General features: G+C 46.0%; 2 protein-coding genes across 5 annotated transcripts; one reads left to right on the forward strand and one right to left on the reverse strand.

Moving 5' to 3' along the window:
• Positions 1–6,245: 6,245 nt before the first annotated feature.
• Positions 6,246–14,186, forward strand: cebpz (CCAAT enhancer binding protein zeta). Its single transcript, XM_036550208.1, has 17 exons — positions 6,246–6,472; positions 7,018–8,534; positions 8,931–9,162; positions 9,622–9,772; positions 10,083–10,171; positions 10,279–10,332; positions 10,584–10,686; positions 10,940–11,008; positions 11,101–11,167; positions 11,460–11,566; positions 11,822–11,882; positions 12,045–12,250; positions 12,518–12,550; positions 12,740–12,838; positions 12,964–13,034; positions 13,383–13,464; positions 14,014–14,186. The coding sequence occupies exons 1-17, from the start codon at positions 6,299–6,301 to the stop codon at positions 14,160–14,162; spliced, it is 3,264 nt and encodes a 1,087-aa protein (XP_036406101.1). The 5' UTR covers positions 6,246–6,298; the 3' UTR covers positions 14,163–14,186.
• On the reverse strand, positions 13,670–16,246 carry LOC118792370 (protein CEBPZOS-like). 4 transcript variants are annotated; one of them, XM_036550203.1, is made up of 5 exons: positions 15,936–16,101; positions 15,471–15,588; positions 15,331–15,375; positions 14,251–14,335; positions 13,670–14,078 (listed from the first exon to the last, which is right to left on the reverse strand). In XM_036550203.1, exons 1-4 carry the CDS (start codon positions 15,972–15,974, stop codon positions 14,253–14,255), a joined length of 285 nt encoding a protein of 94 aa, XP_036406096.1. In that variant the 5' UTR covers positions 15,975–16,101; the 3' UTR covers positions 13,670–14,078; positions 14,251–14,252. The 4 variants fall into 4 exon arrangements, with proteins under 4 accessions (XP_036406096.1, XP_036406095.1, XP_036406097.1 ...); XM_036550202.1 differs by lacking the exon at positions 13,670–14,078 and adding an exon at positions 16,220–16,239 and having other exon boundaries at positions 14,230–14,335; positions 15,936–16,018; XM_036550204.1 differs by lacking the exons at positions 13,670–14,078; positions 15,936–16,101 and adding an exon at positions 16,220–16,246 and having other exon boundaries at positions 14,230–14,335.
• Between the last annotated feature and the right edge of the window lie 1,603 nt (positions 16,247–17,849).

Raw genomic sequence — 17,849 nt, forward strand, 5'->3', positions numbered from 1 at the left:
TATGTGTGTGCGTGTGTGTGTGTGTGAGAGAGAGAGAGAGGCAGTGAGGCAGAAATACCGCGTCCCCCATCCAGGCTACATTTCCAACAGTTTTTCCTGATAGTCCAGTCTGATAATGTGAGCGCCATCTCTTTGGACTGAGGCATGCTGGGTAGGATGAAAGACTGGCACTGAGGTGTCAATCCTGGTGACATGATGCCACATATACGAAGCACAAGTTGGAAGGGTGGTGGTGACCTTCTCCTGAGAATGCTTTTAATGTCTGTTGCCACTGGCTTGGCAGATGTCAGTGTTTTTGTATATGTTAGTATGTACAGATTAAATAAATACCTGCATCTTAACAGAATTTCACAGAGCTGAGTTTTTATTCTTCATAACCTCAGCATCCGCGGAGTGGCCAGGCTATCCTCGGATGATATGTACCTTATCCCCTTTCCAAATCTCAGACAAATAGCCTGCAATGTCTGTAATACGCTCAGCCATGCTGTTGTTCAGATCAGAACTTCACTCACACTTTCGCTAGACAGCTTTCAGTCTGAGTGCTGTTGCCCTGACGCCTGTCAGGGGAAGTTACCCATGGCCTCAGAGTGAGAAAACACAGGCTGGTCTGATTCAGCCACTGACTGATAATCAAAGCTATGTGCTGTAGTTATGTGACTAATTGAAAAAAAATGTCATTTTTGACTTTTCCTTTCATACAGTAATGCACAGATAATTTCTCTCTGAGTGGCACAAGAATGTCCTGTGACTGCAAAATAGAAGTGCAGTGAGGTTTTCCTCTGAGCTCAGCAGAGCTCTGATGACCCCTGTTGAATCTAACTGTGCTTGACCCACCTCAAACACGCTGCTCAAAAAAGATTAAAGTTTGAAAAAGAAACTTTGAATGGAAGCTGCTCCGAAACAGCAGCTTCACAGTGCTGGTGACCAGCCTGTCGGAGTCAAATACTTCCCCTTTCATAAAGCCAAGGGTACAGATGCATTTCCATTATGGGAAAAAGCAGTAGAATAGGTATTTGAGCTGTCTGCTAACCCAGAGTAATCCCCAGAGTACTGATGCTGTAAGTGCTACTGTAGCTAAGGTCATGGGACATACGGCATAACCCACACACACGTGTGTCTGTGGGCGTAGAAAAGGAAACTGAAGAAATGTCATTTCAAATGAGACATCCCACAACCCGACAGGACGCTGATAAAAGCTGTGTGACCCAGTCCTGCCGGCAAAATCACACATCCCACAGCCACCTCAGGTCTCAGACCCACGGGCCCGTGGACTCACAGACCCACAGACTCACAAACTCACAGACCCATGGACTCACAGGGTCACAGGCTGTGATGCTTCATATTTTTCATTGAGTTTGAGCATTTCTGTACAAATACAAACACACTACAAATAACAAACCAAAATATCATAAGAAAGTGTTAAGTTTAAATGTTTGAGAAGCTTTAAGATTATTTTTTGTTGAAGGAGAATCAGCTTTTTGCTACAAATCATGTCACAGTTGCTATCACCTGAATTTTTATCTTGCACAGAAAACGTCATACTACAGTGGAGTTCCAATGATCCTTAAACTGTTTTAATCAAAACAGCAAAGCAGAATTCAATGACAACCGATTTCATTTGTGACAGTAAAACACTATATTACTTTCATTTTCAAACTAATATGAAACAGATAGCTGTGATTCCACAGAAAAAAAGGTGGGGGTGGAGGGTTCAGTAATAATAAAAAATACACTAAATATGTCAGTGATACACATAAATCACAAATTAGGTTAACAGTCCACACTACTTTCCAAGATAAATTTGTCTCTGACTTTCTGAAGCAAAAAGCCGCAATAAGAGTGGGAAGAGAAAACACTAAGGAGAGGAAGCTGGTTGTCTTGGCTGCGTTACAGCGCAGACGCTGTCAGATCACACCTGGCTAAGGGCCAAAGCTGACTCTTTCAATCGGGCCATATGTTTAAAGAACAAAACCATTTGTGGGGAAGAAAAACAGCCAGCTATCTACTACTGTATTACAGTGGTCCCACGTTTCAAAGCCCAGACCTTAGCAGCAATATTTTACACTCTCCACCGAGTATTTTCACAGACAGAAAAAAAGAACTGAGAAAATCCTAAATGAACAGGGAAGGGTGAATTTTGAGATCAATCAGTGGTATTAAGTTCCATCCCTGTGTTGTGCAAGCAAATAAGCTAATTCATTTCACATATGAGCACCATTAAGGGCAATCCAGGCTGCATTAGGCTGGAAACCTCTTAATACACAACCCAAGGGGAAGATCTCTCCATAAATGGCAAGAGTAGAGTGGAACACAAGACTTGCCACTGGGCAGGCAATAGTAACCTCATCGATTCACCCGGTGGAAAATGGCTAACATTACGTGCTTTTGTGATGTTTTCTCTATAGAATTTTACTCTTCTGGTAAGGTACACAAACACACTCATCAATGAGATACTTGGTTATTTTGGCAGTCACGACCGGCCTATTGTAATATTATCTTTTAATTGCCACTGGAGTGGTTGAGAGTGAGGGCCCCTCTATTCGCTCAGCAAAGCCTGCTGAGAGTGATCTCCTTCAACTCCACTTTCACCAAAATGGCTTCAAGATGTACAGGCACCATGTGGCCGATTAATCGTTTCCACCCGAAAGAAAGACAGAGAGAGAGAGAGAGAGAGAGAGAGAGAGAGTGGGAGAGAGAGAGAGAGACAGAGACAGAGAGAGAGAGAGAGAGAGAGACAGAGAGACAGAGAGAGAGACAGAGAGAGGGAGAGAGAGAAAGAGAGAGAAAGAAAGCGACAGAGAGAGAGATAAAAGACCACTCAATTCAATCCACTCAAAACCACTCAATTCAGCCAGTGACAGAATGTGTTTTTCCTCCCTAACAATCCAGACAGAAGGTTTAAAATGGGTTGTTTTGCTGATAAAGGCATGTTGCACAGCAAGTGAACCAATACTGAGGGGTGAATCCTCTCTGGCATTCTGGGAGGTATATTATGTTACATTATTTACTTGCCTAGCAGACACTAGAGTGACTTACAACAATTTTCCATTCGTATATAATATCTAAAACCCAGTAACACAGCTGGACACTTTGTTGAAGCAAATGTACCCTGCTTTCTGCTCCCGGGAGCAACACCTCAGGACCCACCATTCCAGGACTTTCCCCTCAACCACAGAGCAAGGCTCAGCTGTCCTGATCTCCAGCAGGGGCCAGAGCAGTGTCTGTGACCCCCCCCCCCCCCCCCCCCCCCCGTCTCATTGGGAGCTGAGCTCCTTCAGTCCATGCAGGGATGAGGAAGAGCAGAAACCTTCCTGACCCTCACACCCAGCAGGGGTGAGGAGAGCCGGCTGCAACAGCATGCTCCTGGGGTGAGCTACCTATCGGGGCCCTTCCATCAGCTGCACCTGGACTAAGGGAACCTGGGGAGAACCACAGCCAGGCTCAGTGCCAGGGGAAAATACAGAGGGGTACAATTGCAATCCACTTTCCCGTTTGTATTTCGTAGCGTGAACATGTCACACAAGCTGGAAGTACACAATCTTAACACAAGCTTAACAAAAGCAGCATGAGAACATGCAGACAAAATGGCCCCTATCTGGACTCAGTTTAAGATGCAACAGATTTCAGCCTCTGGTCTCCATATTCCTTTGCACAGGCTATTGAAGAAGCACCATTTGGGCTTTCCACCACCTACATCTCTGTAGGAAGAAGTGCCCACTGGGTCATTAGTCTGATCTTTAGGATCCCTTTTATCGCACTGTATGGTGACTGCCCACAGACGTGGGGGGAGCTCGCCGCTCTTTATGTGGTACAGAGACGGCTGGGGGGCAGTTTACCAGGATGTTCATGTCAGCACCAGATGGCAACCAGCCTCCACCAGCCTCCTTCTTCAGCTTCCTCAAGCTTTGCCCACTGGGCAAAGTGCTTTACAAAGTGCCCCCTACTCACATTAGTCCAGTGCTCAACGCTCAATTACCCACTCACACCACAAGTAACGCGTCTGTCCTAGTGCCACCTTGGGCGTATCGCGATGTCTCATGCTTCACAGTTTGGTTGGTCAGCCTCTGAACAATGCCGGCCCAATCTGAGCACACCCCCACATGTCAGACCTTCTCATTTTCCCGTAGAGGAACAAGAACAAGACCAATGGTTCCACTTAGAGCTCTGTGGAGAAGCAGACACACAGAGGCAGCACAGCCGTCATCATGCAGCACACGAATGCAACATGAGCTCGTCTAAGCTGAACAGCAGTCCCATTCTTCAGGAAGGGGGAGGGGTGCAGTTCTGCGAACCAAGACGCTTGCCTTGGAGACAGAAAAATAAGTGCACACATGGTAGATGAATTAAAAAGAAATACTTTATTAGCATTAACATCCCTATCTGCTACCCATGCTTTCCCGTTCAGATAAAGGAGCTGGCAAAACTTCAGATGAGATTACATAAGCCCTTTCCACAGTAAAAGTTCAACAATTAAATCTAAAATTTCAAGTCAAAGGAAGAGCCGGTGAAATCCGAGAAGCTGAGGCTCGGGCTGAGGCCACGAGCCAAGGCTCTCACCGCCAGGCATTACCTTCAGCTTCACCCCTGATGTAAGGCTTGGCAGCCCACTTAATATTTCAAAGCCTCTCCCGGATCAAACAAGTTTGTAATGTATATATTGTATAAATACCCCTGATGAAAACCAGATGTGGCGCTTACACATTCAGATTTTACGACAGAGAGGCATCCATGCAGAGGCTGCTGTTTCGAACTGGCTCGTACCGTGTTAAAACCCATCACAGACCGCAGATTCCTCAAAAGCAAGTGAAGCAATTGTGCATTTCAGCCACGGCGTGTACCTCTCATTTCTAAGAAAAACCAATTAACACAGCGGTGCTTTCTGAGAAAGGAGGGCATGTATGAGAGCAGGTTTTATGAGCTCAGAACTCTGAAATGTGCACTGAGTGAGTATGGAAGAGGCTGAGAAGTGGGGGCTACCAGACATCACAGATATAAGCATGTCCAGCGCTTCATCCCTCACAGTGGCCCTGGACCAGCTTCTTTCTAATCCACAGTTATGACATTATGCCAACATCAATTAGGCAACGAACCAACAACAGTATACTAATCTGAAGGTAGTTATCTCATTTCTTGTTTTGAACAAATTTCTCCAGAAATTGTAAATTGACAGGGCATCAAAGAACATAATAAATTGACAGGGCATCAAAGAACATAATGCACGTCGATGGGTATTGAGAATGTTACATCAGGGACTATTGGCTACCTTCCATTATTACACATTCATAGTCTTCATGTTTGATGACGATAGTCAGTAAAGTTAATATATATACTTTTACACAAATATACGTGTGTGTGTGAGTGTATAGGAAGCGAGACAGAGGCCCAAACATAGTTACTCCTCAGGATAAACGACAGGAAAAGAGCTCCCTCCCGTGGCTGTATGTTGAATCGCCACAACTGTGAAATAATTCACGTTTACGTCTTTTCTGTATGTTATTTCGATTCCAGAAAGTCTTCTGTACCGTCATCATTTACATGTAATTCGTGTTGCACCTATTGTGTGAGTAATGTCTCCACTGTTTTCAAAGTATTGTAGGACTCGAATAATATTTTCATTTATTGGAAAACTGACTATGACTGCCCTCATTCTCAGACCTGCTACTGATAATCCTTCAAGACCAAAGCTGGCGTTTGCCACGTCCAAACTCCTTCTACCACAGACTCACAGACCATGTCCTTAGCTTGATGCGAAAGAATACCTCATGATTTAGTAATAATATATGGCCAGCGAACTATTATCCAGCCGACTACTGTTAAACCAACAGCGACATAGCCACAAACCCACCAAAGATAACGTCCTAGAGGAAAACATTGTAGCTACCAACAATGCTACCAATAACTTTACAGATTGTGCTATCGCTTCATTACAGGTAATTTTAGGATGTTAGGTTCGCTACAATGTACCGCATTATAGCTGTCACAGAACTATAGGGCTGCAACAGAAATCACCCTCACACTGGACCACGTGGTTACTGTGACCTTTGACTGCGGATTCCGGCCCCTTTGTCCTGGCTGCTGAAGTAGCCGTAAATTGTACTTTCCAAGCAAAGGCGGAACATATATACATGTATTAAATTCTGTATACATTTATACGTAATTTAAAATATCACAGTCTAATACGAGTATCGTTTAACCTTCTTTTTTGCTTGTGCGTATTTTTATTTTTATTGTCCTTCCAGGATTTTTGCTGGCTACCTAGCCAGCTAGCTATTGCGTTGCGCTCCCCCAATTTCCAGGCATGGCGTCCGCAGGCAAGCGTGGTGAAATGGAAACAGAACAGTTTTGTGATAACGACGAGGAGCTTGAAAACGAAGGGGACAAGGCAGATGAAGAACCAACGTCAAAGGGAGGATCTCGAAAACCGGACGATGAGTTTAACCTGGACGAGGTTTTACGTTTGGGAGGCACCAAAGTGAGTCTGCCTATGGAGCAAGCTAGCGAGCTACCCCTGAATATATACACGTGGTGTAAATATAAAACATAAATGTCTTGGTCTTTTAAACACTGAGTTAACATAGCCAGCTAACTACAGCACATGGCAATCAAAGTGCTTCTATTTACTAAGTTTGTGTTTGCGTCACTAATAACGGTTAGTTAGCTGGCTACCAATTAGATGGTAGCAATAACACGTTTGAGTAGTCGATAATTTTTCTAAACCATGAAGTGGTACAAGAAATCATAAGAACGTTTTACACGATGAAAAACATTTGTGTGTGGTTAAGTTGATTCATATCACTGATATCTGAAGCATGACTCCTTGTTAGCTGGACTTTACCGTAGCCTACGTCGCCACAGTAACAGTCTACAAATATTTAAATTATTCAGATAATTATCTTGTGTGCATGTATTAAGATGGACCTAGGCTGTTGAATTTTGTATGACCATCACGTCCATGAACATCAAGTCCGTTGCATTCTCACTGACGTTGTGCGTGCGTGTTTTTCTCCCCGGATTTAGGCTGACTATGTCATGCTCGCGACTGTGGATGATTCCCACGAGCTCGTGGACGGTGGAAAGAAAGGGATCATCGATGACCTGAAGGAGGGGGAGCTGGAGGCCTTCATCTCTAAGCTGGGCATCCGCTCCTACTCCGGCCGGATGCAGGTCGTAGAGGACGAGCAGGCGAAAGAGGAGGACCCAAAAACAGCTCAGAAGAAGAACAAAAAAGCCGAGGTTCAGAAGGTCAAACCTGATGCGGAGAGGGCGAAGGAGACCTCGAAAGGTGTGGAGCAGCAAGCAGGGGTGGGAAAGAAGAATAAAAAATCCAAAGAGGCGGACGGCGCTGCCAGTCAAGGGAAGAAGGGCAAGCCGAGCGCAGACGTGTTCGAGTTCCACAAGAGGCAGGTGCTGCTGATCAAACCAGGGGGCAAGTGGTTCGACCTGGAGTACACCAACGAGACCAACTCCGCCCCACAGGACGAGGCCCTGGTGTCCCAATACAGAGCCCTGGCCCAGAAGCTGCTGGAGTCCGAGGTTGACCTCTTCAAGAGCAAGAAGAGCATGCAGAAGGGGGCGAACTCGGCCTGGATGAAGACGGTGGTGTCCACGGGGACGCTGGCGGACAGGATGGCGGCCATGACGCTGCTGATCCAGGACGCGCCGGTGCACAGCCTGCACTTTGTTGAGACCCTGGTGTCGCTGGTGAAGAAGAAGGGCAGCCGGCGGCAGAGCCTGATGGCGCTGGACACCCTGAGGGAGCTGCTGCTGTCCGACCTGCTCCCCGAGAGCCGCAAGCTCCGCCCCTTCGCCCAGCGGCCCTTCCACAGGCTGGAGGAGCTGGCCAGCGGGAACCGCGATGCCCGCGACCGCCGCCTCGTCCTCTGGTACTTCGAGCACCTCCTGAAGCAGCAGGTGGCGGATTTCGTGGCGGCCCTGGACACCCTGGCGCACGACACGGTGGCGGCCACCAAGGCCTGGGCGCTGGCCACCGCCCACGAGCTGCTGTGCTCCCGGCCCGAGCAGGAGAGGGTGCTGCTGGGCCAGGTGGTCAACAAGCTGGGCGACCCCGAGTACAAGACGGCCTCCAAGGCCTCCTACCTGCTGGAGACTCTGCTGCACAAACACCCCAACATGAAGGGGGTGGTGTGCAGCGAGGTGGAGCGGCTGATGTTCCGGCCCAACGTGCACCCCAAAGCGCAGTACTACGCCGTCTGCTTCCTCAACCAGGTGCTGCTGAGCCACGAGGAGGCCGACCTGGCCGCCAGGCTCATCTCCATCTACTTCTCCTTCTTCCGCGCCTGCGTCAAGAAGAAGGACGTGGAGTCCAAGATGCTGAGCGCCCTGCTGTCAGGCGTCAACAGGGCGTACCCCTACGCCCGGGCGGGCGACGACAAGATCAAGGAGCAGCTGGACACCCTGTTTAAGGTGGTGCACGTGGTGAAGTTCAACACGGCTGTGCAGGCCCTCATGCTGCTCTTTCAGGTGATGGACTCGCAGCAGACCGTCTCTGACCGCTACTACGTTGCACTCTACCGGTGAGTGGCTTCAGCAGGACTTTTATGGTCACATGACATATGTTCAGAAAATGTCCAAGTCGCTTGATGTCATGGTAAGATGACATTGCTCAGAACATATCTAAGTTGCTGAAGGTGATGTAGCACGTTTTGATTTCACAGTTAGGTTTAACAGTCATTCAGACTACAAAACATAATAACAGTGTAATAATTGTCATGTAGTCCTTCAGACCACAAAACATAATAACAATGTAATAGTTGACATGTACATCATAGTATTTAATTTCATTGGTTGTTACAAAAAGGCCTCTGTTGAATAGCTCAAGCTATTCTATTAGTAAATTACTTTTGCTGTTCCTGCCTGTTACTTTTAGGGATCACAGCTGAACTCAAATCCTGTCTCTCTCTGTGTAACAGGAAGCTGCTGGACCCAGGTCTCGCACTGTGTTCCAGGCAGACTATGTTCCTCAACCTCCTGTACAAGTCTATGAAGGTGGACATCGTGCTGCGCAGGGTCAAGGCCTTCGTGAAGAGGCTTCTGCAGGTCAGCTGTGAGCAGAACCCCACCTTCGCCTGTGGGGCGCTCTTCCTGGTGTCAGAGGTGATGAAGGCCAAGCCGGGTCTCCGGCTCCTGCTGCAGGATGAGGGGGTGAGTCGACTCGGTTTGGAACGAAGATTCTGTGATTGCCCCTGTGTGCGCGCATGCGTGTGTGTGTGTGTGTGTGTGTGTGTGTGTGTGCATACTTGTAGGTATGTGTGTGTGGTGTCTGTGTGTGCATGTGTGTGTGTCTGTGTCAGCATCTGTTGTCTGTGCATGTGTGAGCACATGTATGTGTGTGTGCGTGTGTGCGCGTGTGTGTGTGTGCGCGCTTGTGCATATGCGTGTGTGCGTATTGTTATGCAGCATGTGCGGTCATGCGGTTCTCTCAAGCAAAAAATCACAGGTTTATAACGCTAATATGCCAATATGGTATTGTTTTATGGTTCCATAACACAATAACTAAGCTGTGGTCTTCTGAGTTTTTACATGCCTTTCGCTACAGCAGCATGTGAATGCAAACCATTGAAACCACTGAGTGACTTTCTGTGTGAACTTTCTCCTCTACAGGACAGTGAGGAGGAGAAGTTCAAAGACCTCGAGGAAGAGGATGATGAGGAGGAGAGGTTTACAGATGCTGATAAGGTGGAGGAAGGACAGAGCGAGAAGCCGGAGAGGCCCAGCCAGGCTGCGTCCTGGGTGCATCACCAAAACCTGGAGGGTGAGGTCATTTCTTAGGCTTTTCCTATTTACCTCCTCAGACCCCAGTGAAATTGGTGTCCTGTTTGGTACATACATAATGACCTTCTGTCTCCTCAGAGAGTCATTGACTCTTTTACAGTAGTTCCTCTGGCTGTTATAAATGTAGTTTTTTAAAATGATAAAAGTAGAAAGAGCGAGACGAAATGCTTGGCTTTGAGGTCCTCTCTCTGTGCTGGCTGTCTTTGGGTGCGTTTGCTTTTTCCGCCTCATGGCTCTCTTTCCTCGTGTCTGACTGTCAGCACTTCTCCCTCTGTCCGGTTTCTGTCCAGGTGGGAAGAACATGACGACCTATGACCCCCTGCACAGGAACCCCCTGTTCTGCGGGGCTGACCACACCACTCTGTGGGAGCTGAAAAGAGTAAGGATTCGAGCTTTAACGTAATGACGTGTGTAAAGTAGTGAGATGCAGTGCACTGTGGGGTTTATCAGTGCTGTTCCTAATGTCTCCGTCCGCCCTCCCCTCAGCTCTCGGCTCATTTTCACCCGTCAGTCGCCCTGTTTGCCCGGACCATTCTGCAGGTAAACGCTCTTTCTGACACCGTCTGTCACAGGGAACTCTGAAATGGCTGGATAGCACTGAGTGGAGATGTTGAAACTGTGAGGGAAAGCAATAACTCAAGCTCAGAGCACATATCTGCATGCCATTGAAGTGAATGTTAGTCGGCAACGAACTCGGGTAACAGCTCCTCATATCGGCGTGTCATAGAGGTAATCATCGCTCAGAAACAAACTTGAGCACTGCGTCACCCTATTTCTGCTCCCTCTCTCAGGGTGAGTTCATCCAGTACACCGGCGACCCTCTGCAAGACTTCACTCTCATCAGGTTCCTGGATCGCTTCGTGTTCAGGAATCCCAAGCAGCAGAAGCACAGAGGTGAGGCCTGTGTGGTGTGTTTGCTCCCTGGTTATTATGAATTATGATTATGAATTTGGCCCATTGCATTGGTCTGCTTTGTGGTGACAGGTGTGATTTCATAATCCATGAACTAAAACGTTATATGAAGATAATGCCTGTTACCTTTGCAGTGATGTAGATACGTCACTGAGTTTTGCACCCCATAAACCTTTTGTAAGGATGTTAAGATGTAACATTGTGTACAGGAACCTAGTGTTTTTCTTTTTCCCAGAAAACACAGACACCGCTGTGCTGCAGCCCAAACACAGGCTCTCCATGGGCAACATCAGAGCGTTGGCTGGTGAGTTTTTCTCCACTGCACTGGGAGGTTGTAAAGCATGTCTGTTTGTGCACGGAAGCAAGTAACACCCGACCATCTCTCTCTTCTCGCAGTGAATTGCGAAGAGTTCCTGGCCAAGGAGGAGAGCCAGATTCCAGTGGACGAGGTCTTCTTCTATCGGTGAGTCCAGCGAGTTTCAGGCTCACACAGAGTTTGAATTTGAGTTTAAATTTTTTTAGACGTATTTTCAAATTTATAGACCTCTGATGTAGATGGTTGGTGTATGCCTGTTTTTTAGGCTTATTTTGAGATTTACAGACCTCTGTGTGGTGTAGATGATTAGCTTGTGTCTACTTTTTAGGCTTATTTTGAGATTTGCCGACCTCTGGGTGGTGTAGATGGTCAGCATGCGTGTCTGTTTGAGGCGAGTTGAGAAACGGCCCGTCTGACTGCCGTGCTCGCTCCAAACCAGGTTCTTTAAGAAACGGGAGAGGGAGAAGCAGCTGCGGCAGCCGCGAGGGGGCGGGGACAACGAGAGCGTGGAGGACGTGGACGACGACGAGTTCGAGAGAACTCTCGGTGAGGAGCGGCGCCCTCTTCCCTCCACGTGGGGCCGGAGGACCCGAGCGGGCTCTGAGCTGGAGATTATCTCTCCGGCAGCCTGTGATGTAGACCTGGGATAACCAGTTTTAACCAACGTGTCAAATTAGAGTTCTAACCAGGACAGATTACAGTACCTCTGTTTGTCATACTGGACGTGAAGCTGCAGTCTTCTCTCACTATCTCGGATTATGTTGTAATGCTTCTCTGTTCCCATGTCTGCCTCTTCCTCAGATAACTTTGAAGGGGACAGCTTCTTCACAGACATTAAGGACGACAGTCTGGACTTTGCTGGGTAAGCTTTCATTCCAGCATGTTACCTGAAAACCTTGTGTTCTCGATCCTTTAATATTTGATTTAGTAATGACTACCTCTTATCACTCCCAGCACTCTCTATGAAAAGAGAGAGCTTAATGCGCTTAATGTTGAATAATGTGGTGGTGTTTCTGTGTCCCAGCAATGTGAAGGGCAAATCCAAGAAAGGCAGGAAGGGTGAGGATGATTCTGACTCAGATCTGGACGAGGATGAGGATGACCTGGATGACGAAGAGGTGTCTCTGGGCAGTATGGATGAGGAGGACTTTGGAGACGAGCTGGAAGAGGAGGGAGGGGCCTTCGTGGATCTCGGGGGAGAGGATGAGGAGGAAGATGAAGAGGCTGCAGGTACACTGGCTGAGGATGGTGGTCAGTTCAGATGTTATTGGGAAGCAATTTGAGCCTCTAATCCAGTCCTCCTTTTCAGTGTGAACACCAGTGTAATCTGGACATTCTGTCTCACAATTAATTTGTCTCAGGTTAATCTGAATGGTTGTCAGATGCTGTTTGTTAGTTGCTTGTAGTAATGGTGGAACCTTGCACTTATGTAGCTAAAAATGACATTGCCATCTCTCAGATGGGAAGGGATTTCACGTTACTTTCCTTGTCTCACAGAACCAGGGAATGAAGAGGACAATATTTTTGAAGGTGAGCTTTTTTTAAACTGCGTGGTCACATTGAAATTTTATGAAATGTACTTCATTAAGTCTGACAGGTATTGCTGTTTGACAGTGTTTTTCAATGTAAAACACATTCGTCTGTGATTCAGTTAAAGACATAACAGTGTAGTTTAATTTAAATGTATTTAAGTTAATTTAAATGTACTTATCACTCAAGATTCAGGAGAGGAGTTGGAGGAAGTCCTGGAAAAGAGCCCAGTTTCCAAGAAGGGCAAGAGGAAGAAGTCAGAAGAGCTCGGCTTCTCGGGCTCCTTAGGTAAACCATGGATATTACACAGGAGTGAGACTCTCTGACTTGCTCAACACCATTCAGCTTTAATTCCAGCATGCTGGAGTGCGTTTGGGGCTTTAAAGTAGAAATGCTATATGCTTTTACTTCAGAATCAAAACCAGGTCGGAAGAAGAAGAAAGCGATGAAGGAGGAAGGTGCCATGTCTGCTTCAGCTGAAGAGGTAAAGTGTTACACTACACTTCCACAACAATCCAAGTATTCTAAGGGGTGCTTTGGTGAACACAAGGATAAGATCAGTAATATCTGCGCTCAGACCTGTATTTTTGAGGAAATAGAGGAATGCAGATGGTCAAAGGGAGAACACCTCCACAGTCACACTTAGCTTTGCTGAGTGCTGCTCAGCATTGGGCAAACAGTGTTTAGTGTGATAGCGTTTGGGAGGGATTTTTCTTTTGACAATGCCTCACTGGGCACCTGCAGAGTAAGGATTTGCTGTGTGTAAAATTGCTTGGCTGTACCTGTGGAAATCTGAGGCCTTGCTGGTAAATGCACTGTGTCTGTTTGACAGTTTGGATATCTGCTGGATGAAAACGCTGGGTCCAAGTTTGACAGCATCGGCATCAACGCCATGGCAAACAAAGACAAAGCAGGTGAGTGCCAATGGGGCGACTGTGCTTCCCCCCCAGCGAATAATGCTTATGTGGCAGCAGCATAGTGGTGAAGCACAGGACACATTAGCAAAAGGTTGCTGGTTCGATTCCCTACTGGGGCACTTAACCCTGAATTGCCTCAGTAAAGATCCAGCCGTATAAATGGGTAAAGTAAAAACTGTAACCTATGTAAGTTGTTCTGGATAAGAGTGTCTGCTAACTGACAATAATGTAATGTAAGCAGGGCAGTCAGCACTGATCTGCAGATCTTGCAAGCTTACTGTGAGAACTCGGGACACCGTGTAACTGCTGGAATTTTACAGACTTTATTCTCCCGGCTAGATGCTAGCCATAATCAAGTTCCACTGAGGTCCGTGTGAGAATTTCAGAATGTTCATTCACTGCATGTCCAGACAGAGTCCACAGTACTTCCCCTGCAAAGATAGTCCAGAATCCTCCTTTTCTTACACCAGGCTGTGAGCCATCCTCCTTTTTCACTCCATGATCTCTGCTCTCTCCCCCCTCTCTCCTCCCCTCTCTCCTCACCAGGCCTGAAGCAGCTGAAATGGGAGGCCCAGAGAGACGCCTGGATCCGAGGGAGAGACATGAAGACCCTGCGCAGGAAGAAGGCCATGTTCAAGAAACGGAAACAGTTCGGCAAAATGAAAAAGGACGGCAAAAGGAAACCCACAAAATAAAACCCTCAAAAACAGTGCGACTTTACAGACATTTCAGGTCCCATGGTGTAATGTCACCGTGCGGTTCGTCACGCTGGCACCAGCTCACCTCTAGGACTTCTTGGCAGCCCAGGCGTCCATGTCAGCCTCCCGAATGCCGTAGATCCCTGCCCACTCGTTGCTCTTGTAATAGACTGAAACGAGGGCACGCCACAATGAAGAGAAAGTGGCACTGCATGCACGGTATGCCATCAAACGAAGCCGACAGGCTGCATTTCTGATGCAGCAAAACACTGAACACGTTCAGCTCCTACTGCCCAGACCTTCCATAGGAAGTTAAACAGCTGAGGCAGAACATGTCTTTGCAGAAATAACATGCTAATTTCAGTAATCTTACTGAAACTAACTGTGAAACTGAATAAAACAGCTTTTGTTTGTCATTATGGGGGTTATCCTGGAGAAATGTGTACATGCTGCCCCCTACTGGTAAGGATCTGTCCAAGTTTAACTTCTGTATAAAACAGCTGCTTGGTGTGGCGTTTCCTGAGACCAGATTTAATACAATGTTTTATATTTAATGCTGTATTAAAAATGTGTGCTTCTGGACAGCCAGTTATTTTTCTAGGTCTTTATATGCAATGCCTTTTACACCCATTCATACCGCTGGCTGAATGGGAACAAAAAACATGAAAAATGTACATACTGGGTGTTTTTTGATTTATCTTTTAAATGTTATACTTTATTAATATTAAAGTATTTTATTCCTGAACACACAAGTGTTATATTTAATAGTATCCAGCTAATTAGTATTTTGTAAATCCTCTACACTAACATGAACTGTTTCATGTGTTTTATGAGACTGGTACTTCTGAGTGGGATTTTACACCTTTCACACTGGCAGACATTCTAGGCTTTTCCATATTTCCTGGTTTTCGTTTAACTGAGTGTGAACCACAAGTGTTTGATTGGATGGAGATGACGAGCTGTGAAATTAAAGTAGTCTCGTATAACTTTAACCTGGCAAAAAATGCATCCAACATCCAACCAAGCAACTCTGAATGGTTGTTCAAAGATGAAAGTTTGTTAAGAAGATCTCCAGTTATTAGATTTATTGCTGCCACCTGAACCACTCGTCTCATAGCTCGGGGTGGTAAAATATACATGCTTCCTCTCGACGACTGGTGCTCACCTTCTAGAACGGATGGGAAACGTCTGTGCATAGTATTCCTGAAATCTGTTAAAACGAAAAAAGCTTATAAACGCAGCGGCACCAAGCACAAAGCGAGCTGACAGTGAAAAATGTCCCGCTCTACAGTCAGAAACACTCACCTCTGCTTGCGTCCATCCCCTGAAACAGCAGGTAAGCTCCAACTACTCCAGCCAGCTCTAACACTAACACCCCTCTGAACACTTTTCTAGCAAAGGGTTCCATAGGTTTGGGAGCCATCTGTGAAAGGGAAAAAAATATATTTTTCCCATGGCTGGTGAGATATAAAAGCAGTGAATATCGTCTCCACAACACAGTGACAGCACGTCTGCTAATTTAAAAGTTGAGTTAGGAAAATACCATTGCTCTTTGCTAGTGAGCAGAAGCTCGGCTTCAGAAAGTAAAAGTCCCGCCACATATTTGTTCCACCCATGCACTACACAATTTAATCAGCACGACTCTTTAGCCAGGTGTAGAGGAGCTAATTAGTGAAATCATCTTGTTTACTGAATGGCTAGAACAAATACATGGTAGGACTTTTACTTTCTGAAGCCAGGGTGTCCACCTCTGCTAGTGAGCCTACTCACCTTATGCTTCTCAACACTAATTCGTGAATGATGTCGCATAAAAGTGGAACTTGCAGCTATCTTAAGTGATGGGTCTGTTTGCGCTGAGGGTAAAAGAAGGCAAATAAGCTACAGCGGCTATATCAATAGTGGATAGCTATGGCTGACTACTAACATACATCCGATAAACGTGCATACAGTCAGGTATGTGTCGCTCCAGTTATTCATTTTGCATGCGTGAAATGTTTCAACAGTCCTCTATAGCATTAACAAGAATGCAATATGTTCATAAACATGTGTCTTACCTTTTTGTATGCCCTTGTCCTGAAATACTTCCGCACTACGGATATTCGGTGGGTTCAAACAACACGACGTTGAAACGCTATGATGAGGAGTCAAAAAAATCAAAATGCGGTGTAAAAAGGCGATTTTAAAAAATTAGTATAAAATGTTTTTAATTGTGTTCAGATGATGAATTGTCCACCGTATTATGTTACTGCATTATCAATTTCAGCGATCTTTCTTTGTCAAAGTTTTATTGCCATATGAATACATCCGTCAAACAAATCTATGCTCAAATGATTAAACTGCAGGTGTCGCTCTAATCAAGACAATGTCCAGCAGTGAGAGCGCTTTTCCAGTCATCACACAACTTACGTGTTAAAAACACTGAACGCTACAAAGTCACTACAAAGCTGTTACTGGAATTTCAATATGTTGTAAAACTGGGCTCTTCACGCATTGATAAGCAGATATGAAAATAATTCATGAATCTGTGTGCAACTGTCAAAATAAAGCTATGTAAGAATTCCTAAACCATATGCCCATTAGAATCCCTAAACCAAACCATTTTCTCATCACCTTGAAACAGGGCATCCAAGACAACTTATTAACGGGTGACAGGAAATATTTTTAGTGACAGTTTGGCTGTGCTTTACATGCACACTGCATTTTAGGCTTGTGTCAAAAATGAAATATAATCTTTAATACTGTGAGGAGAGGCATGTAGTCATTCAGTAAAACTGTCATAATGTATTTCTCCATCTATAGCAATTCTGTAATGTTATAGAATCATAATAAGGAAACTGTTCCATCGTGCTGCCGTGTGAGGGACAGCAGAAATCCACCTTGGAGGAAATCGTACGTGACAAGACTATTTGCGGGCAGCTCAGCTGACAGAGACTCCACCCACCCTTCCCGTGTCACCTGCAGGGATGGCCAGTGAGACGGATCTCAGAGCTGTCCTGCTCTACCTGTCTGGTTGGGTCTCGGCGCAGGGATGTCCCAGGTACGAGAGACCGAGCAAATAAGCCGTCTGGCAAACGCCCAAGGCAAACGGCGCCCATCAGGGAGGACGCTGTTTGCACTGTGGGCTGGTTCCATTTCGCCGAGACGGCAGACCACCCACTGGACCACCCTGGGCCGTCTGCTCCTGTCTGCTGCCCGTGCGATTGAGCCTATAAACATCCATACTTTTACATTGCAGTGCATTACCCACTTCTTTTTCCCAGATAATTTCTGCTGCTTACAGTTCACCTATAGCCCTTTATGGCTGATGGGGCAATGACCCCATATCCATATTAATCCAGCCATTGGACTGGATATTTATTATTTAGTTTGTCTGTGAATGCACATAATACTTACCTTAATCGTAATATTGGATAGAATAAGGTAGAAAGCACAAGATAATAGATGCCTGCATGGTTTTTTACCCCAAGAAAAACTGAATATTTTAAGCATCAGAGCTGGAATGTATTCTGTTTTAATATTGTGACATTTGCAGAAATGATTCCATTTACATGTTTTAAACAAGATCCATACAGTGTAGCAGCGAATTCTCAAAGGGGTTTAGTTTTTCAGATACTCCTGTCTGAGGTAGAACAAAACACAACCATGGTTTTTCATAACTTTTATATGTCTTTTGTGACTTTTGTG

Source organism: Megalops cyprinoides, chromosome 17, assembly GCF_013368585.1.
Source record: "Megalops cyprinoides isolate fMegCyp1 chromosome 17, fMegCyp1.pri, whole genome shotgun sequence".
Classification (NCBI taxonomy): Eukaryota; Metazoa; Chordata; class Actinopteri; order Elopiformes; family Megalopidae; genus Megalops; species Megalops cyprinoides.

What these genes read in the sequence shown, in the direction of transcription:
- LOC118792370 (XM_036550203.1), bottom strand. Translation starts at nt 15,974, where the DNA reads ATGCGACATCATTCACGAATTAGTGTTGAGAAGCATAAG. An exon ending in TTAGTGTTGAGAAGCATAAG is followed by an intron (nt 15,589 to 15,935) that starts GTGAGTAGGCTC and finishes TCCCTTTCACAG; the next exon opens with ATGGCTCCCAAACCTATGGA. An exon ending in TTTCCCATCCGTTCTAGAAG is followed by an intron (nt 14,336 to 15,330) that starts GTGAGCACCAGT and finishes CCCTCGTTTCAG; the next exon opens with TCTATTACAAGAGCAACGAG.
- cebpz (XM_036550208.1), top strand. Translation starts at nt 6,299, where the DNA reads ATGGCGTCCGCAGGCAAGCGTGGTGAAATGGAAACAGAACAGTTTTGT. An exon ending in TACTACGTTGCACTCTACCG is followed by an intron (nt 8,535 to 8,930) that starts GTGAGTGGCTTC and finishes TCTGTGTAACAG; the next exon opens with GAAGCTGCTGGACCCAGGTC. An exon ending in TTGCCCGGACCATTCTGCAG is followed by an intron (nt 10,333 to 10,583) that starts GTAAACGCTCTT and finishes TCCCTCTCTCAG; the next exon opens with GGTGAGTTCATCCAGTACAC.